The sequence below is a fragment of the Haliotis asinina genome, chromosome 5 (assembly GCF_037392515.1).
Source record: "Haliotis asinina isolate JCU_RB_2024 chromosome 5, JCU_Hal_asi_v2, whole genome shotgun sequence".
NCBI classification, from domain to species: domain Eukaryota; kingdom Metazoa; phylum Mollusca; class Gastropoda; order Lepetellida; family Haliotidae; genus Haliotis; species Haliotis asinina.
In genome coordinates, this window is record NC_090284.1 from 58,007,869 (window position 1) to 58,024,637 (window position 16,769).

Genomic DNA, 16,769 nt, shown 5'->3' on the forward strand with positions numbered 1-16,769 from the left:
GAACACCAGAAGTCACATAAGATGAAGTTTTCTCTGCAGCATTCATCGAGGGATCAAATCTGTGTTCAGCGCCAATATATTTTTCAGCTGTGTGACATGCTGTGAAATGACTGCAATACAGTTCAAAGTGGTTCTCTCAGTCTCATACTCAGACTGCAGTTATAGGCCAATGTTGGAAACTACAAGTGGATAAATTGACAATTGCAGAATTTATAGATTGACTCTTTATTCAATTGTACATCTGTACATATAAAACATAATGGTACATTCACTTGATTTCAATCGACCATGTTTTGATCAGTCATAATTAATAATTGCTAAAAAAGAATACTAGTATTTAAGTCGTTGCATCTCCATCACATTAGGAATATCAACTTAATGCTGTTGCCTGCAAGGTACTGCAAAAGCATATCGTAGATTATTGTTGCTTGCAAAATACCTCATTGGATGTTACTTCAAAAATGCAAAATGAGATGTGATACGCCTAAAATCTTAACAAAACACTAAAAGCAGATTGTCTACATTTCATACAAATAAAAGCATGGGCAATCAAAAACATAGGAATATTTGTCAACGAAACAATTGCCAATTACTAGTAAATACAACTATTTGCATTAACAAAAATCAACAGGAATAGGATGATCTAATTCTACAATGTATGTTGTAAGTCTATAGCGAGAGGAGCTAATTGCTCACACTTAAACAAAAACACTTAACAGCACCATCACATACAAACAGGATGAAGACCAGTCTAAGTAAACTTAGTCTCAGTATGATCTATCACATTCCTCTGCTGAGTCTAACAAACCCTAGTAGGAGGTCGCGTCAGGTAACCTTTGAGATTGGCCAATCAGAACACAGCTTACCAAATCACAAAAGTGGACATTTACACGTACCTTTTGAACTTTTACCTCGAAAAGGTTTGTACCAGAACGATTCCACATGCTATTTTCCCTTATGCACATGGAGCACACTACAACAGTGAGGAAACAGTCACTGAAAAGCATTTTTGTCAATATCCAAAAATGCTTGTGGAAACATTGGCTAAAGGTAAAGGTAGGGTGTCAGAAAACCCTAAGTGTATAGACTGCAGGTCAAATGTATGTGTTTTATATGAATTTTCATTTGCTGAGAGATCAGTGTCAGAGACTGGGAATTTTGTAAGTCCTGCAAAACCGTAAACAGTAACTGTTGTCTGATCGGATAAATCCGTTCATCCGTCTCACATTTGAGTGGACAGTCACAGGTCGCTCAAAGGTTACCTGACACAACCTCCTCCTAATTGGGGTTTGTTAGGCTCAGTATGATAATAATGAATAATACTGAGGTTAAGTTTACTTAGACTGGCTGAAGACCTACCTCAGAACTTGGAATTGCAGTCTTCTGTAAGTGTGACAGTGATGCACACATGACTGACACAATATTAACAAGTTAATTCAACATAACAAGTCTTCAATACATAAAATAGAAACTCTGAAAAATTAAAATGGAAAGTTGAATAAATATCCCAACTTTTAACAAAACAGGAGAAATTATTAAACACACTGTTTTTAACAGTAAGCACTAATTTCAGGCGTTAATAGCACATGTACATCCTCCAATTCTACATTATTATCACAAGAGCAAGACACTAAGGCCAAATATAAACCAAACTGTTGTTTTTAATGTCATCCTTTTAATGTCATCCTTTAAATCGGTCCAGTGATCATTATTATGAACAACAATCTATGCCAACCCATATAAGACCTCCTACCAACAGTCATCTAGGAGCCAGTGCACTTGCTCACCTCACAACCAATACAGGTTTGTGAGGATCAATTCTAATCTGAGCCCCTGTTGACTGGACCAGCTGAGTACAGAATACAAGAGGATGGTACACAAGCACCCACAGACTAGAGTGAGTGAGAGAGTTTAGTTTTATGTCGCTCTTAAGGAATATTCCAGCAATATCACAGCAGGGGACACCAAAAATGGGCTTCACACATTGTTCATTGTACTGGTGTGGGAGTCAAACCTGGGTCTTCAGAGTAACGAGCGAATATTTTTCTAGGCTACCCTATCTCTCCACACAGACATCAGTAAAAAGAACTGTAAGCTATATTTGGTTGTATCTTCTCAGGACATTCAAATAAAAAAGTACAAAAATCTTTGCAGCATTTGGGCATCTGATGAGACAGTTGCTCATGTCAAACAAAAATATTACTCTGTTAAGGACATGCTATTCAAGAAAGTACCCTGACAAGCCTGAGTGTAGACCAGCGATATTGCTCTGAGGACACACTGCAGTAAACGACGAAGAATTTTAAGCAACAGCACAAATGTGATTGACACAAGCTGTGTTAATGCATACAAAAACAGTTTTGAGAGACAGGTATGCACTTGCCCACTTTTCCATGGCAAGAACTCCCATTATCCTATGTCAAACTAGATTTTACTTAAGAAAATGGCACTTACCCAGAGAGGAAAGGAGCAATTGTTTAAACTGTTTGTGAAAACAACCACTGGTGCCAGTCACTGACTTTGGTAACAGAATAGTATCACCATTCAGTCACCCTGGTTACGTTCCCTTATAAGCAAACCAGAGGTTACAATGGCACTAAGGTCCTTTAGGTTTGCTATGACCAGAATCCCTTGATCATCATGTTACATCTTGAACACAGTGACGTCATCTGATTGCATTTACCATTTGGTTGTATACCAGTCTAGGTAAACTTAGTCCCAGTGTTTTTCGTTACATTCCACTGAGTCCAACAAACCCAAGTTGGAGCTCACACCTGGTAACCTTTGGGCAACCTATGACCATCCAATCAAATGCAAGATTGCTAAACAGATTTACCCAATCACACAACAGGTATTGATAAGGGTTCAACTTCCACAATTTGTTAAGCTGTGTCCTGATTGGTCAATCTCAAAGGTGACCTGATGTGACCTCATACTAGGGTTTGTTACTCAGCATTAGGCGTGTAATGAATTTTACTGAGACTCAGTTTACTTAGACTGACTGTTTCAGGAAAATATAATTACATGATAATCAATTTGTCACAGAATCGTGATAACAGCAACTTAAGGAATAATACACAAAAAGAAAATATACAGTGATAGAAACTACCTTTTGTTATTATTCGAAGGTGGAATGCCTTCGTCAGTGTATGAAATAAAACCCGTCTGACCGCTCAAGACTGGCTACGTTTCTTACATAAACTCTAAATTTACAGCTAGCCTCTCCAATGGTTTGGTAAAAATTTGAGAGGTTCCATATATCTGAAAAAAATTCCCCATATCTTAGTATCTGGTCTGGTTAAATCTTTTGGGGCTGGTAACATTTTGAAGTTAGCGGCCCTGATGTCAAGCTGGGATTTTAGCTTATTTCATACACTGCATAAGATTCAACAGACATACATAATGTCCCTATTCAAGAAGTAGCTAACGCCAAAAACATATTTTCCATGATTTCTGAGGACAAAAATCCATAAAAACAAGAAATAAAATTCATCTGGCCTGATATATTAATGCCCATAAACAAAGAGATTACACATAATTGTAAACAATTCTCCATTGTACATGTCAGTGGAAGAAACACATTAACATATAGAAGCACTTGTCTGACACTTGAACTTAAACTATTTCAAAATTATGTCCTGACTATCTAAATTGCAACACAACATTTTAGTATGCAGCGTAAGTTTACACTGCATAAAAACACTGAAACAATGATTCAAGCATCAAATGCATGCCACAAAGTAGATAAAAACAAAATGACCAGAAACACTCACTTCATAAGTTGAAAGGACAAATAAAACAAAATTTATTGCTGATATTACTTTCAGTAATGCTTTTCAGTGTTAGTTTAACAAGAGAATAGAAGTATCTGTGACGCATGTATATACCAAAATATATGCAAAGTCTCTGATGCATGCAGATTTGAATTACTTGAACCGAAGGCAATATGTCATTTAGATGACTAATGAGACCAGAGACCATAAAATATGAATTCATGACACCATCCCAAAAAGGTAAATGACTGTAGTTGGATGGGATTACCAACTATGAAGTTAAAATTAAAAAAAAAAAAAATCACCGATGTTTGTTAGGCACGGGTAATAATATGTACATGTAATCTTCAGTTTAGCAAAAGTACACCGTAAAACATCTTCTGATATTGGCTTTATTGGCTTTTTTATCATGTGACCCTTCAAATTTATTTCACTGTTTTAATACTACTCATGTTGAATTTGAAATTCATACTCACAGTTTTAAGGCATGATTAAAGAAATACAGTAAGTATCAAAGTGTGACCAACCAAATTGGTTAGTAGTGCTAGATGTTGGTGAAAACTAGATTCAGTAACAGTAGCTATCTTAAAACTGTCATGCTCTCAAAGAAAGTAAGCCTGGTTTTTTTGAGAGGACACATTGTTGCAGCAGCAGCAGTAGACTGGCCACATCCTAGTGTCCCAACTGATGATCTCGGTGCTTCATGCTCTGTTCCTTCACTCTCTGCTCATATTGGCATCGGTCCTGGCTGCAACATAAACACTACACTTCATTTTGGACCCCTTAAGATCTGGGTTAGAACTGGTCTTCAGTAACCCATACTTGTTCCATGAGGCGACTAACAGAATTGGCTGGTCAGGCTTACTGACTTGTCGGACACATGTAATAAAAAAAATTGTATCCCACTTGTGTAGATCAAAGCTCATGATGTTGATCATAGGACTGTCTGATCCAGACTCAATTATTCAGAGACTGCTGCCATATAGCTGAATATTGCTGAGTGCAGCAACTCCAACCAAACAACACATTGAGATTTTATGAGTGTTTCCAGAAATCTGGTTTTACACTCGGGTAAAGAGTTGACATATATTGTCATTTCCATTAAATGTATGGTTATCGAGAATTTCTACTTTTATTAATGAGAAAGCTTGAAACATCATTGCAGGCTTTTGAATAGTTTAGTTAACACCAGTGAAAGGAATAACAACAAGCTTAAACATCAGTCTATATGATGGGCAGATAAAGCATTTTGAGAAAAAAGGGGTGTATAGGCTATTTTCAAGATTTGCAATGGTCATTTACTTTCAGGACAAAGGATGAGGGGGGAGGTGGTGGGGTGGGTCCATGGATCCACTTATGATATAATCAGGGGCATAATGGCCATCTACAAGGTAAGCCATTGAGAAGGCCTTGTCTCCTGTAAGGGCAGGGACAGGTAATCCAGATGCCCAGGACGGGTGGGTAAAGAGCAGGACCCGTGTACCTATCACATTACCCTGACCCTCTTTGATCAACATTATTTTACATTACATTGTTTACTTGTGAGTTTGATAGCATAGTGGGGTTTTTTTCATACCTTCCTTTGTATTTTGCCTGTAGGTTGTTGGGACAGCAGTTGTTTGTAACTCGTTTGTTATGGTGAGCGAGTAACTGTAAACATTCAAGTCTGGACCAGACAATCCAGTGATCAACAGCATGAGCATCATCTGTCTTCATGCTTGTTCGTCTGTTGTTCTATGCTGCACTCAGCAATATTCCAGTTACATGGCAGCAGTCTGTAAATAATCAAGTCTGGAACAGACAATCCAGTGATCAACAGCATGAACATCGATCTGCGCAATTAGGAACCGATGACATGTGTCAACCAAGTCAGTGAGCCTGACCACCCAATCCCGCTAGTCGCCTCTCACGACAAGCATAGTCGCCTTTTGTGGCCGTTTGTTATGGACGGATGTTTGTTGTTCATGTGTTTCCACATCAACGATGTACCACCTCCTGTGTGACTTAGCTGCAAAATGCATTTTGCCTTCATCCCTGATGTGATGGATTCAATATATCACGGAGGCCACTCTTAATGTTGGCAATGACTGTTTTCCAAACGGGAATAGTCAGTGTTATGACAGGTACCAGGGTGGGGTCGGGTAACAGGTGGTTGAACACCCAGGTAGGAAATTTGGACCCTTCCCAGCCCTATCTCCTGTGACACATTGTAAACACAAAGTGCATATTTAAGAGAACAATTTTTGATATTCGGATTCAAATGATAAATCCAGTATCCACCCCACTCAAAAGATAAATGTACAAGTGACAGAAAGAAAGCTAAGGTGAGGTGAAATGGGGTTTCACGTAATACTTACGAATATTTCACTCGTGTGAGGATGTGTGTGTATGTGTTGCTTGTACCAGCCTAGACTTCAGCTGGTTTCATAGTGCAAGCTCACTGAGATACCATGCCGCAAGTTAAGCATGAATACCCTTATATTGCCAACCAGTTCTTATTGTACCCACTCATGCTTAGAGTCAGACAGGGACCAACAAGTACCATATTTTACGTCTTTTGGTATTATGCTACTAGAAATCAAACGCATGACTTTCGCTTGAACCACTACACCACAGAGGCAGCTCCAAATCACATTGAAAACTGAGTGTCCTTGTTTGCAACAGAATGATGAAAATTAATGCATCTTGTTTGTAACAAATTGTCCCTTCTTGACAGTTCCAAACTCCTCCTACAGCGCCAATGATCAGCCACCAATTACATATGGAACTTCAGTCAAACACTGTAGTCTCGATATTTGCAGGTCCAGGAAAAAATATCGACACATCCGAGTTGGGCATATCACATACTAACATGAAAGAAAACAAACAAAAACAGTAGTCTGCATGTCTATTATGTATTTGTCCTCACATAGATCGTAAATACACATGGTAATCTTGTCATAGTGTCCATTTTGAAATACACAAAAGTCGTATTTACTCCACAACAAAGTGAAGTAATCAGTTTTAACTGACGGGCATTTGGTGCTGGCATGAACACAATACTGGGCCCACTTCCACAAAGCAATCTTAGCGCTACAACTATCTTAAGCCTATACTGGAGAATGGGAGTTACAATCATTGTAGTGCTAAGATCGCTTTGTGCAAGTGGGCCCTGGTCAACCACTCTTGATACATAACAAGTCCTTACATCATTCAACCTCCAGCTCTCCATTCGATGTTATAATCTGTTATCAGGAGTGTTAAGTTGAAATTGTCAGTACATCCTAATTAGACAAACAAACAATTAACACCGACAACTCAATTAGCCTTAATTAGCTTACACTACTGCTTCTTTTGATTCATGCTGCAGCATGAATGTAAACACATGGAGACAGTCACAGTTCAGATGAATACTTGTCCGAGAAAGGTATGTGCATATCAACTTTATGTGCAAATATCGAGTTAAAAGGGTAATTCGGCATGTAGGAACCATGAAATCAAATCGAGATATCCAAAATATCGAGACATCCATATCGAGTGAATAGGGTTCAAATAGTGATAGATAATGAAGGATTTTGCTGGGACCGTGTAATTATAATGTAGACAACCAAGGTATCAACTTATCAGAGTTCAACACAACAGAGTTTGACTGTATACGTCTTGCTACTGGCCTGGCAAACATGTTGAGAAACCCTCTTCAGGGAAGCAAACATGCTACAAGGCACATCCAACAGAATGCAGTTATATCACACACTAAATCTGTGCAAGTGATAAAGGGAAGCTGAAATCTGTGCAACTTAACATTTGTGAATGATACTCGTGTTTTGTGTTGTACTTTGAGAGGGATAACCAACTAACACAGAAAACGGATTCAAGATTATATATGTTAAATGTGTCCTAAACAGACTTAAGTTTGTTTCGAGAAATCAGGGCCAGGTAGTCAAATTGACAGTTGTTTTAACTGAACATAGGGGTACAGTGCTAATATCCAGTACCAAAGACAACTCAGTCACTGTGTGGGATTTTGTCAGGGTAACTAACATCACTTTCATGATAACGAAACTGCAATTCTTAGCTTTAAGACGTGGCATGCTCCTGATAAACTATTACAACTGCCCTTCCTAGTCATCCAATGTCTCATGATTGAGAGAGGATGTCTTTATGCCGTTTATAGCAATATCTCCAAAATATCACTGTGTGGGATCCCAAAAATGGGCTTCACACATTGTTCAAAAGTTGGGAAATCAAACCCAAATCTTCATCATGTCAAGCAAAAACTTTAACCACAAGTCTACCTCACTGCCCCCACTGTGTCATGAACATGAAGAACTATGTCATGTCTTACAGATGAAAGGTGTAATATGGTAGAAACATGTTACAATTCTGACGTTGCCACTTTAGATGATAACTATGTAAGGGGGTAGTGGCACACCGTAGCATCACAGGGCAAGTCTAGGAAACAGACATTTTTTAAGGACACAACTTTGTATGTCAGTGGTTTATGATGAGCAACATTTAAACCTGGATCAGTCAAACTAGGTGAATGAATGTTCAACCATGACAGATGGCAAGGAGTGCGTGAGTAAGTTTATTTTTAGGCCGCACTTAGCAATATTCCAACTACATGCAACAGTCTGTAAACATTCAAGTCTGGACCAGACAATCCAGAGATCAACAGCATGAGCATCATCTATCTTCATGCTTGTTCGTCTGTTGCTTAACGCAGCACTCAGAAATATTCCTGCTTTATGACAGCAGCATGTAAACAATCAAGTCTATACCAGACAATCCAGTGATCAACAGCATGGGATAGGATCAAGCAAGCCAGAGAGCCTGACCACCTGATCCTGTTTGTCGCTTCTTACAAGAAGCATGGGTTACTGAAGATCAATTCTAACCTAAACTTCAGACCAGCAACAAAATGTAAAGTCCCACTAATTCTTCCATGGACTCACAAAACAAAGGAAATATATAAAAACAAAACATAATCGCCTGTATAATGTGCCTGTGAAATAATTTATTATTCCATTTACAGTAACTTGTGAAGCACTGTACTGAAAGATAGGAAGTCATGTAAAACATTCAAAGCGTGTGGTTACACATGTAAAACCATACAACAATGAAGGATGAGAAATGTCCTTGATGAGAATGTTCTGAAATGTGTCTAAAATGTCAACCTGATCCACAAACAGCACAGCGTAGGTGATACCAGCCAATGTGATTATGCTCCATGCATAATGAGGCTTTTATCAGAGGAATGCAGCTACAAAGATATGGAGGATTCCTATAGGCATGACACTGGCCAACGTCTCAAAATAATTGAATACATGTTCAATAATATATCAGTTCCTCATTTGCAAAACAGTATGAAGACATTAATATTCATATGGCATGTAGTTTCCTGTGAAACATGATAAGGCAATAACTAATGAAATTAAGGAAACATACACCAAGCAGCTTATTTTGTTTAAAGCTCATTCAAAATGCCTAATGTCAGATTTATGATAATATAATACAAAAAATAAACAGTTTGTAAAGAAAACTGACAATGTTGTAAGTGAAATCAGTGTCTAACAATATTTCTGTGCAACTTGATGCACTACCAATGACTAGCAAAGATTAAAAATTTATTCATCAAGAGGAATAGCTGTTTAAATTCATTAACATCTTTGTCATGTTGAAAAACTATTTTTTGGGTAAAATAATTACAGATATGTAGAAAACTGTTTCAAGAAATGAAATGTCAGACTATGCATGCCTTATGGGAACCCCAGATCGGTCCTTCATCGATGGCTACACAGTTTCAATGTCTTCAAGATTATTCAGCTGACCCAGCAGAACTGTTTGGGCACATGTAGCAACTGAGAAAACACAGGGAACTTGTGCAGCCAAGCAGAAACCATGTGTCATTTCACCAGTTGAGTTCCAAGTTAGTTCATGTCATAAATGTTACATTTGCGCATTGGGGTCCTTCAACTGTACACTCTGTTCTCTGACTCTCCTCTCATACTCTTGTCTATTCTTACTGTAAACAAAAGAGAAAACCAAGTTATTTCAACACTCCTAGGGATAAGTTTACAGGGTACTAAAACTCTAAATACATACCTCAATAGACTCTCAAACACCAGTTTAAGAATATTGTTACCGTAGGCCAAATAATTATTAAAAAATCATTGTATATGCTATATTATGCATTATTATGGAAACACCAACCAATTTTTATATAAAAGACAATGCTAGCACACTATCCAAGCAACCTGTATGAAGAGGTATGGACAGGGTTTGATCTCCAGCAGTCCCTTTGAATTATTGTAAATATTTACAAAATCAGTTACCAATGTCAACACTATCTAAGAAATACACCAAAACAAGATATAGCAATGGCTGGTGTTTACTTTTGGCACTGTGAAATAGCTTTTAAATCGATTTTGAAACAGAGCGTAAACACTATTGCACATTTATATCAATTATGACAACATCTATCCCACTGAATCAACTGACTAACCCGGTGTATTCACATTAAATGCTAACCCACATTCACAAAGGCCGAGTGGAGAAAGCCAAAGAAGACTTTTCATAGACTGTAGGTGTTCAACCTCACCAGACTTAAGACAGAAGCTGAGAGAGAGTCAGGAGAACATGATGTGGCTTTGTTTTTATAAACCTACTTGACAAAATTTGTATCTGGACATGAAAATATAGCTATCCTCACTTCAAAATAAGCAGAGTCAATATCAGATCATAGTGAATATTAGGATTTTAGGGGCTTATAAAGTGCTGTGACATTCAAACAATGCAAAATTCCAGTTTCATGATCCAGATTATATTAATTGTATTGGCATCAAGGAAATTGATTCATGCACTTGGGCTTCTTTGTTTGCTGTTAAATTCAGAAATGTTCAAGCCATATGACATGGGCCCATAGACATTCAAGTCTGGACCAAGACAATGTAGTGGTTGATATCATGAACACCAATCTGTGCAATTAGGATATAACAATGTGCATAAACCAGATCAGTGAGACTGTTCAGTATCCCTACATTAAAGAACTATTAAGTATATGATGTTTTAACTGAACTTGAAAACAATATGTTTGATCTTACACCAATGACAAAAGAATGGAATAAGCAATAATATGTTAGATCTGAGCATGTGCTTCAGCAGATATAATGAAATCAACTATCTGGTGAAATGAGACAATGGGTTCTCTTTGGCTGGGTCGTATAATGGATTGATCAGTAAGGATGAGTCTTAGCCAGTTATTTTTGTGCTATCAATTGTAAACTTTTCAAGGATTCAGGCTGAAAATATCATTGAAGCATGATATGCCCATAACTTGTATTCAGCAGTAGCTGATGTCAAATAAAAAACTGTAGAAAACTTTGAAGCTGTCCGCACAAAGTTATAGCAGGAATCACATCTAACAAAACAGAAAACATTGAAAATCAACACAGAATATGCCTCAGTATAATCAGTACTGCAGAACATAGTCAGTAATGTAATAACTTGATGACTCATCAGTCCTGCTATTTCATATAATAACTCTTGATAGAACAATGTTCGCATTAATAATACTGCCTACAATAAGCCAAATTTGGAACACCATGCAAGTAAAATATTGTTAAGAAAAACTTCAGTGGTTTAAAATCAACTTGTTATAATTTTGCAGAATGTATTTTTACAAAAGTTCAGGAACTTACCAGTAAATGGTGTATGCTTCAGCCTGTGCTGGGTCCTTGATATTTGGCTCATTTAGCAGCTCCTGAATCCCTAGGAGTATCTGGAACAGATTTACAGACATACAATTTTTCACTATGTGTAAGTTAATTTGGTTTACTGACATTTTGAGCAGTACTTCAGATATCACTATGTTGGCTTCAGGATGGAGGAAATCCCCAGGCAAACTAGATCATAGACATGGACCACACTGGTCCTTGAGAACAGGTTTCTGCTGTTTCTGACACTCCTAGTGAGTGAGAAAGTTTAGTTTCAGGCTGTTTTGAGCAATGTTCCAGAAATATCAGTGAGGGACACCAGAAATGGGCGGCACACACTGTACCCATGTGGGGAATTGAATCTTGGTCTTAGGCACGATGAGTGAACACTTTAACCACTTGAGTACCCCACAGTCCCTCTGCCACATCTAAGGGAAGCAACTCTACATAGCAAATAATAGGACTTTAGATGCCTGTATGTCATTGCCACAAGTCTTTTGACTTGTGACATAATCATTAGGCCATATTTCCATATTTTTAAAAAAAATCTGCATGTGAAAATCTGTAGGAATGTATACTGTCATTTTGTGCTGAACAGATTATTTCTGGTGTTTTATTCTAAGCAGCTGGAATATTTCAAAAGCAGTGTAAAACCAGATTCAGTAATTCACAATAATTATCAATGATATGCCAGATTTTAGGTAAAGGAAGAACAAGGAGGTTCTCAGTTATTGAGAATCATGGTTGAACAGTTTTGCTTCTGGGTTCAGTTTAATATCACTCAAATCCATGGCTGAACATAATGCTGATGTGACAAAGCCTAACTCAACTAATTCTCACTAACATCAGAAGTGAGGAATGTGATGAAATAAAAAGTAAAAAAAAAACTGTATTATTAGTCTTTTTGGTCTGAAACGGTAACCTAAAAGCCAATAGTACAAGGAATGTCTTCACTACCTGCATCACCCATCCAAATACTAAACACATCTTAGACCAAAATACATATGTCCCAATGTGCAGATTCAGAGACAAGACATGTTTACAGAGCCAGTTTCTATGGTACCTGTTTTATTGTAACAGCAGGTCTCCAGTCTTTCTCTTCATCCAGTAATGACAAACACACTGTTCCTGATGGATACACATTTGGGTGAAACAGCGGAGGCTCAAATTTACCTGCAACACAAGAACAAAACTCCATCAGCACTGAACTCATTACTTTTAGTGATCTTACATTCGAACTCTGTTCCATCAGTGTTTTCCGGTGAAAGAGGCAATCTATATATTGCAGGTCATCTGACTTACATTTTGGGGGTGTGCTGGGGTAGTCCTCCTTAAAAAGCATTCTCAGTGTGTAAAGTCCATTCTCCCATGGTGTCTGAAACAGTATGGCATAATTTACATAATTCACATTAGCATAACCATTGCTACTGGCCTTAACTATAGGCTGCAAGATATTGACTAACAGTATTCTCATTCATCTCTTCTGCAAATAGATGTTTTGGTGCTTTCAGCCACCATGGGATCCCACACTACCAAATAATGATGGCCATTTATAAAGCACAGGTTTCCATGCACATGTGCATACTGGAAGTGGTAACACATTATTACCCCTGATAACCAAGCTGCCTAGAGGCACTAAAGGTTAACAGTCATATGGGTTATCCTTTCAGGTACCCATTCCTTGCTGAGAGAACAGAGGCAATTCATAAACAAAGATGCCTGCACAAGGTGAGACCACATGCCACATACGTTTTGTTACAGGGCAGGACTGAAGTCCATGAAACTACCATGAGTCAAGCTGACAGTCACCCATCCACATGCTGTCCATGACCTGTGTTGCTTAATGCTCTATGCACAAGACCACACACCACCAAATTTCAGATGCGCCAAAACCCAAGGGAACTAACAATTGTACTATCCCTGGTAAGTGCCACAGCACATGTAATACATGAAACATAAAAACTGACACTTTAAAAACTGGTTCACAACTACAATCCTTAATTGCTTCTGTCAAAAACACATCACTTTAATCTATTAACAAGGACCTAGGTGAATTTTGATGGGAAGTGAAATTTCTCCTTATTCCACTGAGATTACAGAATCAGTTCTTAAAAACTAATAAACAAAGAAAAATGTTTCCAATCTTGTCAACTGGATAACACTCTCACAGTGTGAGAGAGTACACTGATAATTCCAGTGATCAAATTTATACAGTGAATAATGGTGATATATTTGTTACATACCCCTTTCTTTCCTGGGATCTTACATTCCCAGTTCAGCAAATTCATTGTACCATCAGCATTCTTTACTGGCTTGGCAACAAAACCCTACAGAAAAATAAGAACAGATAAACAAAGACTTATACCACATAAAAGGCATGATCCCTTCCAACAACTTACAAGACAGTGTAGATTTAATTTTAGTTAATTTCACTGTAAATTTTACTTCACTTAATTGTTATTTCACTAACTTAAATTATGTTACTACAATGCTGACTTCAAAGATTGATTAATGCTAAAGATAACATTGTTTTAATCAACAACAGGAGGAAGTAGGTATATACCAAATTCTTTTTTTTTTCAGAATTTCACATTTATAGTTCAGTCATAAAATAGTAGATGCAGAGATACAGGTTAAAAAAATAAATAACCAATACCATGCTTATCATGGTTATTTCATTGCCTGGTGAACTAATGTCAACACTAGTTCTTATGTAAACATCCGTAACCTCAAAACTGTATACACTCCAAAACAATAGATCCTGGAATGGTTGCAAAATCCTTCGCTTGTTAACTCATAAAACAATTATCACAATACTCACGAATGGATGGTCTTTTCTCCAACCTTTTCTCTCTTCTGCTAAGCGACCAAGGGCAATTCCTGAACCCGACATGGTGTTCTTTTCTACAAAATGAAACCAACTCATCAGTTATGGTCCTTTTTCACTGACACAAATACAGAACAGAGAAGAGTCTTGCAACAAGACAGTCAAAGGACAGAATCTCCCCATTATCATGAGTGGAGTGATCAGAAAACCAAATTGCAAGTGTGAAACATCGCCAGTTTGGTACTGAAATTCAGTGACAGAGTATTATTTACATATTTCCAGAAAGGCATACATGACAGTCAACACTGAGTAAAGAACACTGAGAAGTCAGAGGCTCACATTGTGAAATTACCCCTCTTTTATCTTTACAATATATGACCCACTATCTCATATTCCTTCTAGCAGGCAGGTCAATTTCACGTCTTGTTGTCAACTTGAATGAATGCTGATATCAATTTAAGTTTTGATCTATTTTCTGTAGTTGACCACACATTAAGGCGAGTCATTTAAATGGTCCCTGCACTGGCTTAATTGGTCTATTTACTTATCAACAAAGAAATGTCTTCAGCCCACTTCTAAAACATATCACCTGACAAACAACTTGTACAAAATTTGGGGTCCAAATAGACTGAAACTCTACCAGGGGAAATCCCAGTGGCCCTCCTCAATTTTGAACTCTGCCCAACGACCAAGTCATGGAAGATCAAAATCAGTTATTGATAGTGTGATGTATCAATGCTCATGCTCCTAACATAAAATAGTATTATGACATGTCTTTCAAGTTTGTGGTGCGGTATTTTAAAGGTAGGCCTAATGCAGAGTAAACAATGTTGACAGACATTTCCCATGTTTTTCTTTGATTATTTCTTGGGATTAGGGTTCTGGTTTAGGTTTCAGATTTAACATTATGTGATGATTAGGATTAGGTTTAGGGTGGGCTTTCTATAAAATATTCCTAGACATAGTATGACATTTTTAAGAAACAGGGTTTAAACCGGCAGATCTTTCCAGAATACCTACTACCGTCCAAGACACAAGTAAAATAAACGATACTACGCACACCCATATCAGACAACGCGAGAATATCTGATCATCGTTTCTGAAAGCACATTAGGCAAACTCCTTGTGTATCTGAGGAAAAACGTGACTGTCAAGTCTTAAAAAATTCTTTCTTTGTACGACTAATCGAGACGTGCCTAGACACTAAAGTATAACCTCATAAGTTCAAACGATGTTTAATGAGCATGCGATCTCCTTGAAAGGCACCACGAAGATGAAATATCTTGTTCACTCAAATAAGACATCGCAGCTAAACTACAATCAAGATATTGAATCGACGTCTGCTTTCGTGAACTTTGAAATGTCAGAACATAAATCTGTGCACACATTTTCACATATGGCAGACTTAGGGTTTAAAATTCATGAAAGTCGATATAGTGGTACATTTCAGTATATGGGGGAAAGCTGATTCTCCTAAAATTATCACGGTAGTTTTTCCCTCCACTTACCATCAAATTTTGTCGCACACTGTTCTCGGAACGAGTCACGTGATCGAGAATGTACGTGAAAAACAATTATTGTGTATTCCTAACAACAATTAACAAAGAAGCGATTTCACTTGAATCTGTGTCAACTGACGACGGTGGCACTAACACGAAACGTTAAAGAAACAATTGTGTACTCATGATTCACCCTGTATTGACATATAATACAGCTCTTGGTAAATGATTGATCTTATTCGAAATCCACTTTTAAAGATGATACATACCCTAGCTTCGAAGCCTGTGCTTGAATCCGTTAATATTTTAAGTATATATCATGCCATCAATAGTTGTTTTTTATTTATTAATTTGGACATTAACAACTATCAAAATTTACTCATTCAATATTACTGACAAGTTATATTCTCCGACACGTTCGAGCTGAAACGAGTTGTACCAAACGTGGCGCATCTTCCGTCTTTCGCTTTGATTTAAAAGTAACGGTTAGTCTGTGATGAATAATTTGTATATGTATTCAAATAAAATCCTAAATTGTATATTAGGTACTTAGCAGGCATAGGGACCTCTCATACAGAAAGGGTCGACCTCGGCGTTCTACGTCTACGTTTTTCGTATTTAAGACTTTCTGGTACAAATGGCATTGTATAGCCAAGACTCTTGAAACATTTTGTCTAGACGTTGTAAATAGAGATAATTAGCCAGGTAGGGGGTTCTTCTCCCATTTGTGAGAGCTCTCAGTTGTGAGACTGCCAGTCGTGAGACAGTTGTGGATTAGGTAATTAACAAAGAAAACAGACCATACTCGCCTATCTGACAGAATGGATTAACCATAGCGGATTAGGGTTTAGCTATGCTGCTGAACCTTACGAACAGAACATACATTTTATCCTCAAAAATTACATAGAGTGACACAGAGGACATACGACATTTAGATCCATATTAAAACACTGAACAAAGTTCAGTTTCGATGCGT

At 37.6% G+C, this 16,769-nt stretch overlaps 1 protein-coding gene across 2 annotated transcripts; it reads right to left on the reverse strand.

Annotated features, from left to right (window-relative positions):
* Positions 1 to 209: 209 nt before the first annotated feature.
* LOC137284922 (SUMO-conjugating enzyme UBC9-B-like) lies at positions 210 to 15,864 on the reverse strand. Of its 2 annotated transcripts, none has more exons than XM_067816971.1 (7): positions 15,803 to 15,852; positions 14,289 to 14,371; positions 13,711 to 13,794; positions 12,770 to 12,842; positions 12,531 to 12,640; positions 11,453 to 11,532; positions 210 to 4,521 (listed from the first exon to the last, which is right to left on the reverse strand). In XM_067816971.1, exons 2-7 carry the CDS (start codon positions 14,358 to 14,360, stop codon positions 4,446 to 4,448), a joined length of 495 nt encoding a protein of 164 aa, XP_067673072.1. In that variant the 5' UTR covers positions 14,361 to 14,371; positions 15,803 to 15,852; the 3' UTR covers positions 210 to 4,445. The 2 variants fall into 2 exon arrangements, with proteins under 2 accessions (XP_067673072.1, XP_067673071.1); XM_067816970.1 differs by lacking the exon at positions 210 to 4,521 and adding an exon at positions 8,750 to 9,777 and having other exon boundaries at positions 15,803 to 15,864.
* Between the last annotated feature and the right edge of the window lie 905 nt (positions 15,865 to 16,769).

Excerpts from the sequence above, each read along its gene's own strand:
- LOC137284922 (XM_067816971.1), bottom strand. The coding sequence starts at position 14,360 with ATGTCGGGTTCAGGAATTGCCCTTGGTCGCTTAGCAGAAGAGAGAAAA. Across the intron at positions 12,641-12,769 it reads CCCCAGCACACCCCCAAAAT|GTAAATTTGAGCCTCCGCTG; the intron begins GTAAGTCAGATG and ends CTTGTGTTGCAG. Across the intron at positions 11,533-12,530 it reads CTGCTGTTACAATAAAACAG|ATACTCCTAGGGATTCAGGA; the intron begins GTACCATAGAAA and ends AATCTGTTCCAG.